The 19,124-nt window shown below is 46.4% G+C and overlaps 1 protein-coding gene across 2 annotated transcripts in view; it reads left to right on the top strand.

Annotated features, from left to right (window-relative positions):
* The first annotated feature begins 5,735 nt into the window (after nt 1–5,735).
* Nucleotides 5,736–19,124, top strand: part of ZNF341 (zinc finger protein 341) — a 35,994-nt gene continuing 22,605 nt past the window's right edge. Inside the window, exons 1-5 of one of the 2 annotated variants that reach the window (XM_033095287.1) lie at nt 5,736–5,843; nt 11,207–11,317; nt 13,100–13,296; nt 15,841–15,990; nt 18,231–18,482. In XM_033095287.1, the coding sequence (XP_032951178.1) occupies nt 5,813–5,843; nt 11,207–11,317; nt 13,100–13,296; nt 15,841–15,990; nt 18,231–18,482 (741 nt within the window). In that variant the 5' untranslated portion in view covers nt 5,736–5,812. Of the gene's footprint in view, nt 5,844–11,206; nt 11,318–13,099; nt 13,297–15,840; nt 15,991–18,230; nt 18,483–19,124 lie in introns of those variants that run through there. The other variant, XM_033095288.1, reaches the window with a different exon arrangement.

Genomic DNA, 19,124 nt, shown 5'->3' with positions numbered 1-19,124 from the left:
ACATATGCTTGTTAAAGCAGTATAGTTTGGGTTATTATCTACGAGCGCATTGCTGAGTGACATTTATGTATGATGTTACGGTTGTTGTCATTGGATAACAGCTACATGTTGAGTGGTGGCTGTAACTTGTGAGTGTGTCCCCTCATACTTGGCCTATGTGGTATTGATCTCTGTTGTTGTTTGTATCAGTGTCGGGATGATGTCAGAGATCAATGAAGGAGAAATTACGCTGGGCCTATTTTATTCCTAAAACTGGATTTTCTTTCTTTTGTCAGTAATGGTGGACTTTCTTTTTTCAGTAATGGTTTAATTCAGGTAATCCTTCCTCTGAAAATAGTGGTGTTGTTAAATGAAATATAAAAATATCCTCTGAAAAACACTGAAATACTAAAAAGCCTGAGGAGTGCCTAGGCCAATTATTGGGTGAAAGCTGATAACCAGTTAACACAAAGATTACAATACTGGTGCACCAACGCTACTTATGATATGAGGACATTTGCCAATATTGAACCTGTGGGTTTCAGTTCATCAACCACATAGAGCAAGAAGGACAGAAGTGAAAGTCCTGGGCCTGCCCTAGGTGGGGAGTCTTATAGAAGAAACTCTTCACATTAAGCTAAGACCCCAAAGGGTTTTACCCTCAAGTTTAATGTGATATGAACCTACATACCGCACACCACTAGCCCCAAGTCAGTTCAGAAAAGGTTGCTTTGGTGCTGAGCAGAACAGGTAAAGGAAAAGTAACAGGAATTTTTTTAAAAAACCCTTTTTTGGGAAGTTTTAACCATTGATAAGTCCCTTTTCACCCTAGGGAGTAGAGCCTGGTAGCCCAAGAAATCTCAAGCCATGAATTGAGAACCTGGTTTGAGGTGATAACTGACCGGAAGTGCCCCAAACCTTTGGCAAAAGCAAATAAATGCAAAGCCTCTATGAAGACAGGCAGATCTATCTTTGGCTTCAGGTAATCACCACAGATAATTTTCCAAGGTGATGACCAGCACATAGTCAGAGCAAACCAGGCACCCAAGACTTCATGAAGAAGAAACAGACATAACCTGAGAGGAACAGATCAATATAGACTTCAGGTATTGTGATTTACAGACACAGGTTTTAAAAATTGTGCACACAAGATTTAAATCTAGAAAATAGCTACAGAGAACAGAAAACTGCTTTAAAAACATGAAAAATTTGAAAAGGAACCAAATAGAACTTCTAGAAATATCACCTAACACACGCATGAAGAATTAGTCACCAAGCCCTGACACATTACCCAGCATGAGGAGAAGGTGTTTGGAAACTATTTGGATCAGCAAGTTCTTCTTGGGTGCTGTCTTTTGCTAAGCCCTTTCTCACAGAGATAAATAAGTTTCTGATCTCAAGGAGCCCCGGATAAAGAGTTGATACATGGCAACACTTATTGCTTGATGACCCTTTTTAATTGTACATTATACAGGGCAGGGCCTGTTTATTTATCTTACCCAGTAAAATCAAATTTATTTACTTAACAAGTACTTACAGAGTAATTGCTGTATTCCAGAAATTGTTTCCTATGTACTTCATTAACCATTTCATTCTCATAGCAACCCTATGAGGAAGGTACTATGATCATTCCCACTTAACAGATAGTAAACTGAGACGCAGAGAAGAAAAGTCACTTGCCCAAGATGATATAGCTAATAACTCATGGAGCCAGAATTGGAATCCAGAACCCCTGGCTTCAGAGTCTTTGACCTTAACCACTGTATTAGTTTGCTAGGGCTTCCATAACAAACTAACGTGGACTGAGTGGCTTAAACAACATAAATTATTTTTTCATAATTCTGGAAACTAGAAGTCCAAGATCAGGGTGTCTGCAGGTTTGGTTTCTTTTGAGGCCTCTCTCCTTCACTTTCAGATGGCTAGCTCCTCCCATGTCCTCACGTAGTTGCCCCTCAGTCTATGTGTATCAAAATCTCCTCTTCTTATAAGGACACCAGTCGTATTGGATTAGGGCCCATCTATATGACCTCATTTAATCTTTTTTTTTTTTTTAACAACTGACAGTCAATTTATTGAAAAGCTTGATTTAAGCATCTGCAATGGTGACTTCAACCTCGACTCCTGCTCGATATCGATGGAAGTAATCTGCTTAACAATCTCAGAAGGACTGTGCAAGTCAATGAGTCACTTGTGTATCCTCATCTAAAAGAAATGATATCAAGTCTTAGAAACTTCTCCACAGGGAGTTTTTATGTTAGAAATTCTTGGAGTCTTGGTAGGCATCCGAACTGGTCCTTTCACTTTGAGAGTCTTTTCCTTTGTGCCTCTGATCAAGTCAGCACACACCTTCCCAAGGATTTTACGTTGTGGCTGGTTAAGTAATTCTAATTCAGTGAATCGCCACCTCTGATTCCATGGATATCTTTCAGTGCCATGGCTGCTACATGGCTTCCTGACCAACTTGTTCCTCGGTGAGAGGGAACAGTGATGAGTCAGGAGCAGGAGCCAGCAGAATGGAGCTCCACTGCAGCTGGGACCATGTCTTCCTCAAAGAGCTGACCTCATTTAATCTTAATTACCTCTTTAAAGACCCTATCTCCAAATAGTTACATTCTGAATAGTAGGGTATCAACATATAGGGATGTCAACATATGAATTCTGGGGGACATAGTTCAGCCATAATAACCATCATGCTTTGCTGCCTCCTACCAATACCAATGAACCTAACAGGTGTCAAAGCCCAGCATTGCTTTGTATGTCCTTCCTTTCTTCCCCTTGCAGCTGGGAGTCTGGTTTAAGCTGCTCATGATTTCTCCTCTTCCCACAGGGAAGTTAACTTTTCTGGGGTGGCTGGAGCACTTATTGTGGAGGAAGGGACACTGGAAGTATCCCAAATGTTCCCTCCTCCCTTCTTGGCTCCATGCCTGGAATTACTATATTACTTACTCCAGGAGTCTCTAAGCTGTGAAGGCATGTCAACCAGCTGGCGATGAGGGAATGGGACATAGGACTGATGGATGGTGGTGGAGGAAGAGATGGAGGGAAGGAGTGGAAAGTTGGGAGTGGGGGCAGCCTAATGGGAACCTGCTGGAGAACCTCCCTGAAAGCTCATTCAGTTGTTCTATCAGTCAGTCAACAAGCACTTCCCAGGTTACCTCTATGCCAGGATCTGAGTTCCAACCAGAATGGATGAAGCACCCTTCCCCTGCTCAGAGGTCTTCCAATTGAGGGGGTAGAGAAAAGGCCAACTTCCAAGGGCTGAACATTGTCACAGTGTACCAAGTACCATGAGAAACTAGAATAGCAAGGGAGGGAACGAGATCTCATCTGGAAATCAGGCAAAGCGTCTTAGAGGAGGCAAGAAGGCAAGCTTCTAATGAGTGTGGAAGACTGGCATTTTGATAAGAGAGAGCAGTATGTGCAAAGGCCTGAAGAGCTGATAAAAATCAACTATGTGCATATGCACCTGGATATATAGAAATACATGGAAAGCTGCCAAGGCCTATGTTGGTAGACTCTTTTACTGTCCAGAGCCTCCCATCACCCTTAGAATCTAAACCCAGACCCTCACTGTGGCCCTGTCCGTCTCTCCATCCTCATCCCCCTGTACTCATACCTCACTTATTACCCTATCAGCATTTTTACAGTCCTTGGACTCCTTTCATTTTGGCCTTTAGGGCCTTTGCACTTGCCCAAAATGATATAACTAATAAGCTTTGCCTTTCTGTTCCCTTCTCTCCATCTGACTTCATCTCATTTCTCAGGTCCAACTCCTCAGAGAGGCCATCCCTAACCACCCTTTCTAAAGGAGGCTTCCCCTTCTCCCAGAAAAAAAATATTTAAAGCATCTCTCTCTTTGTCTATCTCTCTCTCTTTTTCTCTTTCCCTCTCTCGCTCTTTTTTGTTCTTGTTTAGAGCCCATCTCACCTGCTGAACTATGACTCCATGAAGGCAAGAATTTTTATCTTTTTGTTCATGGCTGTGTCCCCAGCATCTAGAATAGTGCCTAGCACACAGTAGGTACCCAATAAATATTTTTAAATTAATTAAATGAATAGGAATGTACTAATATATTACTTGAATAATTAAGAAAAGAACAGTTATATTGAAGAATTCTTGCAGGGGACAGATGATGAGAATCTGAGACCATTGGCTCAATGGAGATATGAAAGAAAAGAAAGGGAGGAGGGAACCCTGGCCCTACTCCTGCCAGAGAGGCAATGGGAAGGGGAGTTTAGGGCTTGAAGTGGGGCCTGGGTCTCCAAGGTTCCCAGGAAAGAGGGTGGGGCATGGAGTCTGGGAGGAGGGTTCTTTGTGGGGGACAGGTGAAAAGGCTCATTGTGCAAGGGGGACAGGGAGGGGAAGGAGGTAGCCATGGGGGGCACAGGGATGGTGTTCAGGGCAGAATGGGGAATTCACTGGTAGAAATAAGCCTTGAGGGGGGTGTAAACAGAAGGTCTGTGAGGTAACTTATCAGGAACAGTGGCTGGTAGTGTTCAAGAAGGACAGAGGAGCTTTGAACAAATATTTTTACTTTTAGGAGTTATATATTTATTAAATGTAAGAAAATGAAAATTGTGATTTTTATTATTGCTTTGGATGAGGCTAAAATCTAATGAGAACATTTAGAGTCAAATCTATGGTAGTCCAGTTGTAGAAGGAGTTGGCCGTGCTGGTGGGAGAAATGATTGATGGCACCTCCCTGGTTCCGTCTTCTCGCACAACACACCAACTCTTCCTAGTCACCCAACAGTATTTCTTTGAAACCACTATCACACCTTGTAATTAAATAATATTTAAGATGTAATACTTGTGTGTTCCCCCTAATCCTAATTCCATAGGAAAGGACCACTGTATTCCTGGAGCTATTTATAGGACCTGGTGTATATAGTAAGCCCTCAGGAGGGGCTGGTGGAGCACAAAGATGAGAGGGTGTGTGTGTGTGTGTGTGTGTGTGTGTGTGTGTGTGTGTGTGTGTGTGTGTGTGTGTGTGTGTGTCAGGGGTCTGAATGAGGGGTGGGAGGATCCCTGGGAGATCTGAATGGGCTTTCTGTGAGGCTTGGCTGGAGGTTGCTGAGGCAGGTACTGGGAGTTTATGTGACAGAAATGGGGTGTCCAAGAGGCAGGGATGTAGGTCTATTATGAAGAGGAAATGGAGATCCCCAAAAGGTGGAAATGTGGGGTTAAGAAACAGCTGTCGGTGAATCTCTGAGATGCTGAGGGATTCACACCAGGCTGAGGTGTTACATGAGAGACAGGTGGCTCCCAACAGACAGAGACAGGGCTCATTGTGGGAGTGGGGAATGAGAAGTCTATGACAAGGGAAGCGACTGTGTTGCACTGTTGGGGCAGGGGTCCTGTTAGTTGGAGTTCCTTCTGACAGGGTTGAGTGGTCCGGGTGAGGTGGAAAAGGGCTTGCAAGAGTGGGGGATACTGTGTGCAGTGGGAATAAGGTCCCTGTTACAGAGTTGAGGGTCTCCCGTACGTGGAGACGTGTCAGAGTTGGGGAGTTAGGTCCGATGTGGCAGGGGATGGGGGTCTAGATAACACAGGAGTTCTCGAGTGTGGCGGCGATGGGTCGGTGTGCAAAGTTGGGGGTTCGAATGAAGGCGGGCATGCGCTGGTGACTGGATCATCCAGGCGAAGCTGGGGGAGCCCCGGGATGCTAGTGGTCCCGTGGGCCATTGCCAGGTTTCCCCGACTGGGGGCTCCCTGACCGGGCGGCGGCTCCCGCGCGCCCTCTGGTGGCCCCGACCCCGCCGCCGCCGCTGCCACGGCTCCCACAATGCTCGCGTAGCCCCACTTCGGCTCCCGTGGCGGCGGCGGCTCCAAGATGGCGCAGACGATCTTCGAAGCCCTGGAGGGTGAGCGGCGGCGGGGCCGAGGGAAGCGGCCGAGGGAAGCGGCTGTTCCGCGTTGCGCCCCCTCCCGCCGCGCCCTCGCAGCGCCGGGCCCAGGGCGCGCGGCGGCCGCGGGGCGGAGGGCACCGGGGCCGGAACAGCCGCAGGGCGGGAGGGGCGCGGGAGAGAACAGCCGCGGGAGCTGAGGCCCGGCGGTGGGGTGGGGGCTATGAGACCAAACAGCAGTGGAGAGGAGGCTCGGTGGCTGGGCGGGCCTCTGAACCGGAACAGCCGGGGGAGCCGAGGCCCGGCGCGGGAGGGGGCAACGGGACAGGAACAGCGGGGGAGAGAAGGCCCCGGGGGGGAGCACCGGGACCGGAACAGCCGGGGAGGGCTGGCCCAGCGGGGAGGGGGGTCTGTGACCTGGACAGCTCCAGCCGCCGGCTGGGCGGGAGGGCCTACCTAAAGGGAACAGCCGAGGAGGGTGGGGCCAGCTAGGCCTGAAATCGCGGCGTGGATAGGGAGGTCGCACTGGACGCGAGGCTCGGGAAGGGCCTCATGTTGGGTACCGTGGGAGCGGCTGTGGGGCGGAGGGGCAGCCAGACGTCCTGACCACGAAGAACTTGCTGTATTGAGCGCGATTGCGTACCTTGTGCTTTGACAGCATCTCAAATTCAGGATAGGAAAGAATAGTCACCGTCTCCGCGCAAGGCCAGGACTTGGAGCTCACATACCAAGCTGGCAAACACTGGGCGCCCACTTTGTGCACCGTCCTGGGGTGCAGAGATTTATAAACTAAGACCAAGAAAGAGTGGGTGCCAAAGGTGTGCTTTGCTGGGACGTGGTGCTCCCAGACCCAAATTGAGACAGGTTAGTTAGCAGGTAGTTCGGTAGACAGGGAGGGCCCTGGTGGAATAAACAAAAGACAGCCGTACCCTGAAAGTCCAGGTTCTGAAGTAGCCTTGAGATTAATACCGTGTTTCCCGGAAAATAAGACCTAGCCGGCCGGTCAGCTCTAATGCATCTTTTGGAGCAAAAATTAATATAAGACCTGGTCTTATATAATATAATAATAATATAATACTGGGTCTTGTATTAAGTTTTGCTCCAAAAGACACGTTAGAGGTGATTGTCCAGCTAGGTCTTATTTTCTGGGAAACACGTAAGTTATCTCATAAATTCCTTTTGACAGGGCAAACAGAGCAGATCTGATAGACAGGAATGGGTTATTTCAATAATCCTTTCAGAATGGGCAAACAGGACAAACCTGATAGATGAATTCCATTAGAAGGCGCCAGCCCCCTTCCATATGCAGGCAAGGGAAGGTATAAAAGTTTAAGAATTTTTGCCTCAGTCACTGGGCACCCCACTTGGGACCCCCTCCCACTTGCTTTTATTAAACTATCCTCTTTTACAACTCCTTGCCTCTCCTTGGTCCGTGCTTCCATTCTTCGGTTTCAATGAGACAGGATCCCAGCATTCACTCACAAAAAACTATCCAACATCAAAACCAGCAAACACTGGACACCGACTGATTACCCAATGCTCTGCAAGATCCTAAAATGGGAGTGCGCCTCAGGTGCAGGGAACTGTGGGCTTTGGAGACAACAATCTCTGAGGGTCTGCTTGGAGTCATGGAGGAAGCCTGAGCCAGTTCAGGGCCATGCCACAGAATTGATGTTGGTGGGGATACAGACCTACCAGTGTTCTTAGAGGAGTGTAATAACCTAAGTGGATCCATAATTGGAGTGCAGACTGAAAGTAGGCGGGACTAGTGATAAATGGCTGAGGCTTTGCTGCTGCAACTCCCCAGGAGATCTCAGCCATGTCTACTTATTGGAGGATCAGGGTTTTCACCATGAAATGCGGGTAACCCTCCCCCTCATCTGGAGAGGTTCAGCTTGAGGAATACTCATTGAGCTAGACACAGCCCCTGTGCCACATCTGGTGGGAGATAGAAATTACAGAACAAACAGTTACAGAATTACAGAAAAAGTAAACAGTAAAAGACGATAACCTCAGCTGGCATTCACTACTATGATTGGTGATGGAGGTGGAGGGCCAGGGTCAGTGGTGGTTCCCTCTGGAAGGCCAATAGGGTGGAGTGAGGCCTGCTTTCTCTTTAGGTTCCATGGATTTCCTCATGGTTGGAATTTTTACTGCAAGAATGTGTTCATGTATTGAGTGATGAAGAAATTAAAGGAAAAATCTGTTGCTAGGACAGTGTGATGTGTGGTGGGCTAGGGGAAAGGCAGCAGAACTGTGGGGATTCAGGAATGACCCAGGCAGTGGGAACTGCATTTGCAAAGCCCTGGAGGGAGAGACGCGTTCTGGGATTCACAGAAGTTCACGTGGGTAGAGATGAGGCTTCTGAACTTTATCTTGGATTCAGTATGGAGCCAAGAAAAGATTTTCAGCAGGGGAGCAACACAATCTGATGTATGTTTTATAAAGTTCACCCTGGCTGCCCTGAGAACAGACTGGAGGGGGCCAGAGTGGCAGAGTGGAAGCAGGAAGGTAAATGAGCTGGCTTCAGTTGCCCTGCTGAGAACTCATGGTGGCCTGGGCCAGGGGGGAAGCTGTGAGGATGGAGAGAAAGTGGATCTGAATGATATTTGGGAGGCCAAATAGGCTAGACTTTCTGAATGACTAGAAATGGGGGGATGGTGGGAAGATAGGTTGAGGGAAGAATCAGGGGGTCCCCCAGGGGAAGACAGTGGTGCCTGTTCTTACTGATTAGGATTACTGGAAGAGGAACAAACTTAGGTATGGGAGTGAAACATTTAGTTTGAGTTCAGTTTAGATAGGCAGTATTTTTTACAAAAGCCTTTTTTGAGTAATTTTAGGTTCACAACAAAGTTGAGAGGAATGAAGAAAAATTTCCTATATAACCCCTGAACCCACAAATGCATAGCTTCTCCCATTATCAACTTAACTTGCCAGAAGGGTACATTTGTTAGCAAGGACAAACCTATATTGACACATCATTATCATTCAAAGTCCATAGTTTGCCTCAGCGTTCACTCTTGATGTGAATTCTGTTGGACCAATGTATATAATGACATGTATCTGGTATTGTAATATCACAGAGTATTTTCTACCTTAAAAACCCTCTGTGCTCTACCTATTCATTTCTCCCCTGCAATCCCTGACAACCGCTGATCTTTTCATTGGCTCCATAGTTTTAACAGGCAATACTTTTTAAAGTACTAATTTTGAAATCATTTCTTTCCTGAGGTTTCACATGCAGTAGTTAAGAAATAATACAGAGAGATCCCACGTACTCTTTTACCTAATTACCCCAGTGAAATATCTTGCAAGACGATCCTGTCATATCACAACCAGTCAACACCCAGAACAATTCCATCACTACAAGGTGTTGCCCATTTATAGCCACACCCACCTCCTTCCCCCGATGCCTGTTCTCCGTTAATAAATTTTGTCATTTTAAAAATGTCATGTAAATTGAATCATATACAACCTTTGAGATTGGCTGTTTTTACTCATCATAGTTCCTAGATTTCATTTCATATACTGTTGTGTATATCAATTGTTCCTTTTATTGCTAAGTAGTATTCCCTGGTATAGTTATACCACTCACCCACTGTTTAACCATTCACCCACTGAAGGACATCTGAGTTGCTTCCAGTTTTTTACTATTATAAATAAAATTGCTATGCATGTTCATGTTCATGTACAGATTTGCACACAAATGATAACATACAGTTTTGCATGAAACAATAGAAGATTTACTGAAGCTCATTCAGGGAAACATGAACCCCAGCTTTGGAGCTCCAATATTAGGGAGAGCTAGACTGGGGGTAAGTGAGATTGCCTAGGGATAGTATAAGAGGGAGAGGCGAGAGAGTCCAGACAGAAGGAACCCTTCAAAATAGAAACATTTAGAAGAAGAAGAGTAAAGAAAGCTGTGGAGCAAGCAGAAAGGTGGGGGAGGACCCAGGAAGGGTGGCGTCCTGGAGCCAGAGAAAGGAGTGTTTCAAGAAGGAAAGTCCAGTGCTAACAGGTGATCTTTGGTGATTTTGGTGGAATTGTGGGGTCTTAAGCCCCACTAGAGTGGATGAAGGAGGACTGGAAGGTGGGCAGAGGAGATGGAGGGTGTAAACGGCACTCATCAGATACTTAATGTTGAAGGGAGGAGAGATGGGAGCATGGGTGTGAGGGAGGGCATTCTAGCGAGACCTGAGCTTGTGTCACTGCTCATGGGAAGGACAGCTTTCAGGCACAGTGGGGGAAGAGGCGCCAGTTGGTGGTGAGTGGTTTCTGAGGGAGCAGGAGGGAATGGAAGGGAAGGGCTCCCTTCCTGAGGAGGGACGCAGCCTGCTTTGTGACAGGGGAAAGTATGGATTCACTTTGCTGTAGGAGCTAATGGTTCTAGTTTGCACTGCGGTTAGAAGCTGGGGCAGGCATGCAGGTAAGAGTTCAGAGGTTGGAGGCAGAGTCTTGGCTGTGGGAACAGAGAGGAGGAGGCACCCTCTGGGTTATTTGGGAGGAAGGCAATGTACCTTGGCGGCCACTTAGATGTGGGGAGGCCTGTCCTTCAGCGAGTGACATGGCTGGGCAAGTATACTACTATGAACCTCAACAGTGACAACCGAGTGGAAAACATGGAAGTAGTCAGCTTCTCAAGGGTCCCCCGAACACAAATTCAAATTATGCTGTTTATTGAGGAACAAAAAAGACAAGCGTGCCTGGGAAAGCAAGGGAAGCAAGGATGCCCGAGTGCAAAACGGATTGGTGGGGCATGGATGGGGAAGACTTGGTAACATGATTTCCAGAGGGGCTGTGTAATTTAGGATTAGAATCAGCCATGAGTAAGAGAGCTGCACAGCTTTTCAGTGGCTTAAGTAAGCCAGAAGTTCATTTCTCTCATGTGGGAGTCAGGAGGAAGGCAGCCCAGAATGAGTGTGACTGTGTTCTACAAGGTTCTCAGAGGCCCAGGATTTTTCCAGTGTTTTGCCCTGCAATCCCTAGGGTATGGCCCTCATCCTCATGATCTGGGATGGTGGCTAGAGTTCCCACCATCATATTCTTGTTCTGGGAAGCAGGATGGAAGATGAGACAAAGAAGGGGGTTACTTACCAGGCAGCTTTTAAGAAAACTTCCCAGAAGCTACCAGCTAATACTTATCCTTATATCCAGTTGGCCAGAACTTTGACATTCCTTGGCTACAGGATCAGGTGCGAAGTGTAATCTTTATTCTGGAGCCATTTTCAGCCAAAGTCTTGGGCTCTATTGCAGTGGAAGTATATCGGGGCACAGCCAGTTGTCTTTGCCACGGGAGCCTTGTGGTGGGTCTGGATTGTAAGGGTGACGTCAGAGCAGGATGCTGGGCCCACCTTCCAAAGAGGCTGCATTTCTTTCTTCAGGAATGGACAATCAGACTGTCCTGGCAGTGCAGTCGTTATTGGATGGCCAAGGAGCAGTCCCTGATCCAACAGGCCAGAGTGTCAATGCCCCCTCTGCTATCCAGCCACTGGGTGAGTATCTGCTCAGGTTCACAAGTAGGAGGGGTGAATGCTTCCCCATGAAGAACAAGTGGCACTCATGAGGGGATATGGAGTAAACTGCCCACTGCGGTCCCCAGAAGTCTCCCAGGATGTCCTCTGATGTCTGAACCTTCTCCCCTCTCTCTCAGCCTGGATCTTCAGGCCTGTGCCTTTCTCTGCTTAGCTCTGAGGATACCCTCTCTCAGTCACTTAGTGAATGTGGGGATCATGACACAGGGAATGGTTAGGAGCCTTCATGCTTGGCAATGTTTGTACCTTTGACCTGGAAGTCATTTCTCAGCCTCCCCGCTATGGAAAGAACACTCTGATCATGAATCTCTCAGGGCCATGCCCCTGAGACACAGAGAAGGCAAGGAACTTTTAGAGCCCTGTGTGAGTCTGTGTGGTCATTTATTCATTCCACAAACATATTTGAGTACTTGGGAACCACACTGGGGGGAGAGAGATACACATTACGTTTGAATTCTTGTACTTCCTGGCTCTGTGACTTTGGGCAAGTGAGTTAACCTCTCTGCCTGGGTTTTTGCATCTGTAAAACGGGGATAATAATCCTAACTCATAGGAAACTTGTGAGGATACTTGGGATACGATTTTAGCTGTTATAAATAAGAAATGCAAGTTTTTGTGGTTTGTACAAGATTAAAGTTTATTTCAATGTTACATGAAGTACTGATGGGCATTTGGGGTTGGTATGGTGAGACTCAGACTCCTTTCTTGTGGCTGTACTGCCATCAACATGCAGTCCAGGGTGGCTGTTCTAGCCTCCCACTTTCATTTCCACATTCCAGCTAACATGAAGGGAAGAAAGAAGGAAGTAGAAGTCATACCCCTTCCTTTTAAGAGGAAGTTGCACAGACAGTACACATCTGCTCTTGTCCTATTGGTCAGAATTCAGTTACATGACATGTCTAGCTGCAAAGAAGGATGGGAAATGTAGTCTTTAACTAGATGGCCATGTTTCCTACTAAAATTTATATTACCATCTAAGAACAGAGAGTGAATATTGAATGACAATTAGACATTTCTGCCACAGCATGTCAAGTGCTTAGCACAGCACATGGCTCATGGTAGGCCCTCAGTAATGGGTAGTGTTAACTGTAGCTAATCAGTCAGTTAGTTATTCATTCATTCAACGAACATCCACTGAGGGCCTCCTATGTGCCCAGGAGATATTGTAGTTATGGTGAAAAATAAGACATATTTTTTTCCTTTAGGGGACTCACAGTCTGGTGGTAATGGGAAAGGTGTGACGTGAGAGGCATGGCTAGAGGAAGGAACTGTGGCCACTCCTTTAGGAAGGCTTCCTGGAGGAGGTGACATCTGAGCTGAGCCTTGTAGAATGAGTTGTTCTGAGAGAGGCAGTTCGATGGGGACACAGGATGCAAAGGCACAGAGGACTGTGATCAGGTAGCCCATGTGGTGACTGATGGATAAATTCAGGCAGGATAAAGATTCTGAATTTCTCAACTTTGAAGTGAACCCACTTTATACTTTCCTGATTGTAATTTTTCAATACCTTCATGCACATGACTGGACCCTCTCTCAGGTGCCTGTGTGGTTTTGAAAGTTGCTAAGAAGCACAAAACTGACTCTTGAGACACACACATGGAATCACAGAGCGCTGTTAGATTTGCTGTTCTCCTAGTCTAGATGTCTCCCATTTCTCACTGTGATATCCCCTCCTTTATTCTTGCTTTTTTTGTTTTTGTTTGTTATTCCTCTTCCTCTGTTACTCTGTGGTATGACCCCCAGATGACGAGGATGTCTTTCTCTGCGGAAAGTGTAAGAAGCAGTTCAACTCGCTGCCGGCGTTTATGACCCACAAGCGGGAACAGTGTCAAGGGAATGCCCCGCCCCTGGCCACAGTCTCACTGGCCACCAACAGCATCTATACGCCTTCGGCAGCACCCACAGCCGTCCAACAGGCTCCGCCTCCTGCGAATCGCCAGGTATCCTTTTAATCATTTATTTATCTATTCAGCAAGGCTTTTCTGAGCGCCCACTATGTGTCAGGCACTACGGGGGCACTGGGGTACAGCGATGGACAAACAGACCAAGTTACTGCCCTATGGAGTTGAGTGAGATGGTACCCAAATAAATTTGTAGAGATATATTTTTTCCAGGATGTGCAGAGAGATAGGGGATGTCAAGACAGGAGTGGGAGATTTTGACATTTTGTATATGGTTCATAGGGAAAGGCTCTGTGAAGAGGTGACATTTGAGCTGAGACCTAAGGAGGTGAGGAAATGAGTCATACAGCCAGTTTGGGGAAGAGTGTTCCAGGAGTTCAGCAGGTACAAAGGCTGCGAGGCAGGTGTGTGCTGGGATTATTCCAGGAACAGCAAGGAGGCGAGAATGGCTGGAGCTGAGGGAGTGAGGAGGGTGGGAGATGATAAGGTCAGAGAAGCAGCAGGGGAATCCTGGCAGATGGGGTAGGCCTTGTGGGCTTTTACTCTGAGTGAGATGGGAACCATTAGATGGTTTTGAACAGAAAAGGGATACGGTCTGACTTACACTTTGACTAAGTCACTCTGGCTGCTGTACAGAGAATAGATTTTGATGGCTGTTAAGAGAGAAAGCCAGGAAACCCACAAAGGGCCTGTTGCCAAATCCAGGCAGTGGGTGGTGGTAGCTTGACCAAGGTGGTAGTGTTGGAGGTGGTGAGAAGGATGAGATTTTGGAAATATTTTGAAGGTGGAGCCATCAGGGTTTGTGGATAGGATGGGTGTTGGATATGAGAACAAGAAGAGTCAAGGCAACTCCAGAATTGGAGCTGCCATTAACCAAAGTAGGGAAAATGGTCAGGAGAAGATTTGGGGGGGATGTCAGGAGTTCAGCCGGACATGTTGGATTTGAGATGCCCAGTGGACATTTAAGTGGAGGTGGTGGAGATGCAGACAGATCCACAGTCTGGAGGTCAAGGGAGAGGGCCAGGCTGGAGGTATCTGGAGAAGCTTCCAGAGTCCTCAGGAGCAAAGACCCTGGGTGGGGCCTCTTAGTGGGATTAAAGAATCCTCACAAAAGAGGCTGGGCATGTCTCAGGATGCCAGGTCAAAGGAGTCAAATTTCCCTCTGACTTCTTGTCTCCTTATTCCTTTAAAACATTATCTTCTTCCATTGTGTAGACATAATTCCTGACATCAAAATAAAAGCCTTCACACCCCGACCCATAGGCCGCATAGATTGAAACTTTTAAGTTGCCTGAGACATCTTTTAACAAAACAGAATCATTTTTCTTACTCCTTGATTGTGACTGTTGTTAGCAGAAAAATATTCCCTCTCCCCCAACCCACCTTTTTTTTTTTTTTTCCAATGGAAGGAAAGAGGGAAATTCCTCCCGTCCTGGGCAAGGAAATAACTGTAGGACACAAGTGGTTGGTTATGGTCAAACATGAATTCTCCTGCTGAAGTGACTTGGATGGACATGGATACAAGTTCCCATTTTTCATCTCACTGTAAAGATACACATGAGTCAGGATCTACACTGCCTTTTCTGGCCACGATGTGGTGACATTTCCCTTCCCTGCCTGGGCTGTCCTTGCTTGGTTGAGGGCAAGAACATTCTGTTTGAACCAGAACTCTGGGTTCAGGAGCCCAGTCGCTGCTGTCTCCAGGAGCCTAAGAAGATGCCAACGTCCTGCCAGTAAAGAAAAGCAAAAAGTAAAAATAACAAAACTCCCTTTCCATCTACTAAGAGGAGCAGTCACTACATGTTTGTGTAGTGACTCCTGTAAGGTCTGCTCCTGTATGGTCTCCTGTAAGGTCTGCCTTTCATCCTCACTATTAACCTGAGAGTGTCTTATTATTTTTATTCGTTTGTATGTTTTCAAGTAATACATGTTTCCTTTCTCCTTTTTAAAAGTTAGAATGTTCAAATCAAAGCCCTTCTGGCACTGTTCCTCTCCCCTGCACCTAGGTAACCACTGATGGATATCCTTGTCAACCTTTTAAGATACTTTTATATACTTATTTAAATACCCACATAAATTATATAGTTATATTGTTTTAGATTTTTAAAAATAAGAGTACATAATGTACATGTTATTATATAATTTGATTATTCGTTTACCTGCTGTATAGTATTCTCTCCGTGATTATATTGTCTTTTTAAATCCATTCCCCTGTTGATGGACATCGAGGTTATTGCTAGTTTTCACTATAAGAAACAGTGCTGTGCAGAATACTTTTGTTTGTGGACTCCCTGTGGATATCTGTGAGTGTTTCTCTAGGATAGATACCAGGAAATATTATTGCTGGGTCATAGGATATTTGCCTTACAGGGAGGTGTGACTTATTTTTCTCATTTGATTCATGAGGAAATGGAGGTTCAGAGAGGTGGGATGCCTTGCCCAGGGTCACACAGCAGCAGGGAACAGCAGAAATGGAAATGGAATCCAAGTCTGTGGCACTCCAGAACCCAGATCTTTTTCATCATACCCTCCACTTCCTTCCAGAGCCTCCCACATGTTCTCTCTCTTTCTCTCTCTGCCCAGATCTCCACATACATCACAGTGCCCCCGTCCCCGCTGATCCAGACCTTGGTGCAAGGGAACATCTTGGTGAGCGATGACGTGCTCATGTCTGCCATGTCGGCCTTCACGTCCCTGGACCAACCCATGCCCCAGGGCCCCCCACCTGTGCAGGTAAGGAGGGGGCTGGCTTCTCACAGCGTCTTGATTCCAAGGCTGTGCGTTGACTCCTGCAGATTCAGGATCTTGTAGAAAGCAGGGGCCTTGACCCCAGCTCTCCCCCACGCTGAGGAGGATGGTTAGCCTCCCCTCGCTCAGTTCTGCTGTGGATGGGGAAGCTGCCACTTCAGTGTGGACCCTGAACATGACTTTGGGGTTTCATAGCTATGGTCCTGCTATTTTGACTCCTGTTTTATTCTTAACAAATACGTTCCATGTCCATTAGAAAAACATTAGAGAATACACAAAAGAAAGTAAACATAAAAGAAGTTTAATTATTCATAATCTGGGATGTAAAGAGACATGGTAACTGACTGCAACGTGCAGTTCTTGGTTGGATCCTGGAGTGGCGGAAAAAGTTAAAAAGTCATTATTGGGACACTTGGGGAAATTAGACTATGGAAGAATTTAAGTATTTTAGATAATAGTATTATATCAATATTCAGTTCTTGATATTGGTTATATCGGAGAATATCCTTGTTCCTAGGAGATGCATCTGTGTACAGTATTGAGGAACAAAGTGTTATGATGTCTGTAACTAACGCTCAAGTGCCTTGGTGAAACACAATATGTGTGTGTGTGAGTGTATGTACACACACGCATTGAAGATGTGGCAGATTGGTAACAACTGGGTGAATTCAGCGAAGTATAAAGAGTGTTCAGTGTATTCTTTTTGCAGCCTTTTGTGGGTTTGAAATTTTTCAGCATAAAATTTGGGAAATCAATCATTTAATCAATCACCCATACTCCACTCAAACAATACACTATCAAAATTTTGGTGTCTGGCTTTCCTGACCTTTGAATGTAAATAGAGATAAAAGTACCTTTTTATATAAATATATCTATAATATACACATCTATTTAAACAGGTCATATTATATGCACTGTTCTGGAACTTGCTTTTCTTACTTTGCCTTTTGTTTAACGTCATTCTCTATGCCTACAACTTTACATCAATATTTATCAAAATGTTCCTCGGAACAGTGGCCCCTTGGGATTTTCCAATACAAAAAGGATCTCTGGTCAAACCAGCCTAGGGTGGAGTCATTCTACTTCTTTCCTTGCTCTGTTCCTGGGTTTTTCCTGTAGGAAAGAGACACTTGATTTTTGTCACCCCAGATTTTCCCCCAAACGTATTTGACTGTGGGACCCAAGGAAGAGCAATTACGAGGAGCGCCTTTTATGGAATATTGATCAGCTTCATCACTTTAAGAGCTGTAAAGGATTCCATTGTGTGGATGGGCCATCCTGTATTTAGCCAGGCTTCTGGGGATGGACATGTCGGTCATTGCCATTTTCGCTGTTATAAAAACTACTGAAGTCACATCCATGTACACATACCTTGCCCACCTGCTTGGTTATTTTTGTAGAATAAATTTCTAGAAGTCAATGGCTGTGTTTCAGGGGTCCACAGCCATCCACCCATTCGGTGACTCTCTGGGAAGATTCCCAGGACTCAGGATGGTTGTATTCATGGTTGTGGTTTATTACAGAAAAAGGACATACAGCTGGATCCCCAACGGAAAAAGACACGTCAGCTGGAGTCTGGAGGAATCCAGGCGCAGGTGTCTAAAGTTCTCCCCCCTTGGGGAAGCCGGGAGAGGCTGCACAAAACACACTTTTCCTCCAGCAGTTTTTCTGCCCAGGGAAGCACAGCTAAGACTCCAAAGCCAGGTTTTTATTGGGGATTGGTCACGTAGGCGCCCAACCATTATGACCAAAATTCTAGGCTCTCAGATGGGAAGATGGTCACCATAAATCATACTGTTTATGCAAACAGTCTAGGTGAATTGATACAGTATGGCCAGTGCCCCAGGTGGTGGGCAAAATAGCCTTATCAACATCGGGAACCTTCTACAAGGCACGTTCTTGGATGCCAGTCAAGAGCCAGTCCTACAAGCAAGACTTTATAAAGATAGCAGCATTAGGCCTGCTGTAGGAACTCATTCCTGCACAAGTTGGGCCATTTTTCCCAAATTTCATAGAGAAAAAGGATAGCAGCACCAGGCTGATGGCTCCTCTGTATTCTCCCATGACTTTGTTTCCGTGTCCCCTCTAAACTCCATCCTCTGAGCTGCCTTGTGAGTGGCTATTCCCTCCACATGGCTGCCTAAGGCAAATGTCCTTCCTTACTGATGAACAAAATAGCTGGTATCAAGAGGTTATGACGCTTTAATTTTCTCTTCCGATTTCAGGGCAGTTTGAACATGCATTCTGCGCCCAGCTACCTCACCCAGGCTCCGCCCCCCCCTCCACCTCCTCCACCACTGCCCCCACCCCAACCCCCCCAACCCCCACCCCCTCCACCCCAGAGCCTGGGCCCCCCCGGGCGTCCCAACCCTGGCGGCAATGGCGTGGTGGAGGTGTACAGTGCCACGGCACCCCTGCCTGGAAGTGGAACGGTGGAGATCCAGGCCCTGGGAATGCAGCCCTACCCACCCCTGGAGGTGAGCAGAGGCCAGGGGTTGGGGTGGAAGAGGAGAAGCTGGTCATGGTCATGGGGAACCTGGACCTTTCCTGAGCACCAACTGTGTGTCAGACACTGCAGGAGGTACCACGGGGTGGGGGTGGAGGGGCAAAACCAGATCATGGAATGTACCACATTATGGGAGAGAGAGTTTTAGTCAAGCTATAAATGTAAAATGCAAACCATGAGAAGATGATAGGAAGTGTGGTTGTAACGGAAATATCAACTGCCCTCAGAGAGTGCTTAGAACTGTCAGAGAATACCTGCCTTTTGGGGAAAGGATTCCAAAAATTATCTATGTGTCACTTAGATTTTTTTTTTTTAGCAATCTAGATATATCAGTTAGCTATGGCTATGTAAGAAATATCCACAAACCCTAAGTGGTACATAGCAAAAGGTGTTTATTGTTCTCACACCGATGGTGGTCAGTTTGACAACTCCACTGATCTTGGCTGGGCTCTCCCTTGTGTCTGGAGGTTGGCTGGCTATCGGCTGCTCTAGGATGGCCTAGGGTGGGATAAGTGGGCTGACCTAGCTCTGTTCCATGCATCTTTCATTTTCCAGCTGGTTAGCCAGGCATGTTCTCACAGCAGTGGTGGAGGTGCAGAAATGCTCAAGGCTT

This window comes from Rhinolophus ferrumequinum, chromosome 23 (genome assembly GCF_004115265.2).
Source record: "Rhinolophus ferrumequinum isolate MPI-CBG mRhiFer1 chromosome 23, mRhiFer1_v1.p, whole genome shotgun sequence".
NCBI lineage: Eukaryota > Metazoa > Chordata > Mammalia > Chiroptera > Rhinolophidae > Rhinolophus > Rhinolophus ferrumequinum.
Note: the sequence above shows the minus strand (reverse complement) of the source record. Positions and strands in the feature narration are given on the sequence as shown.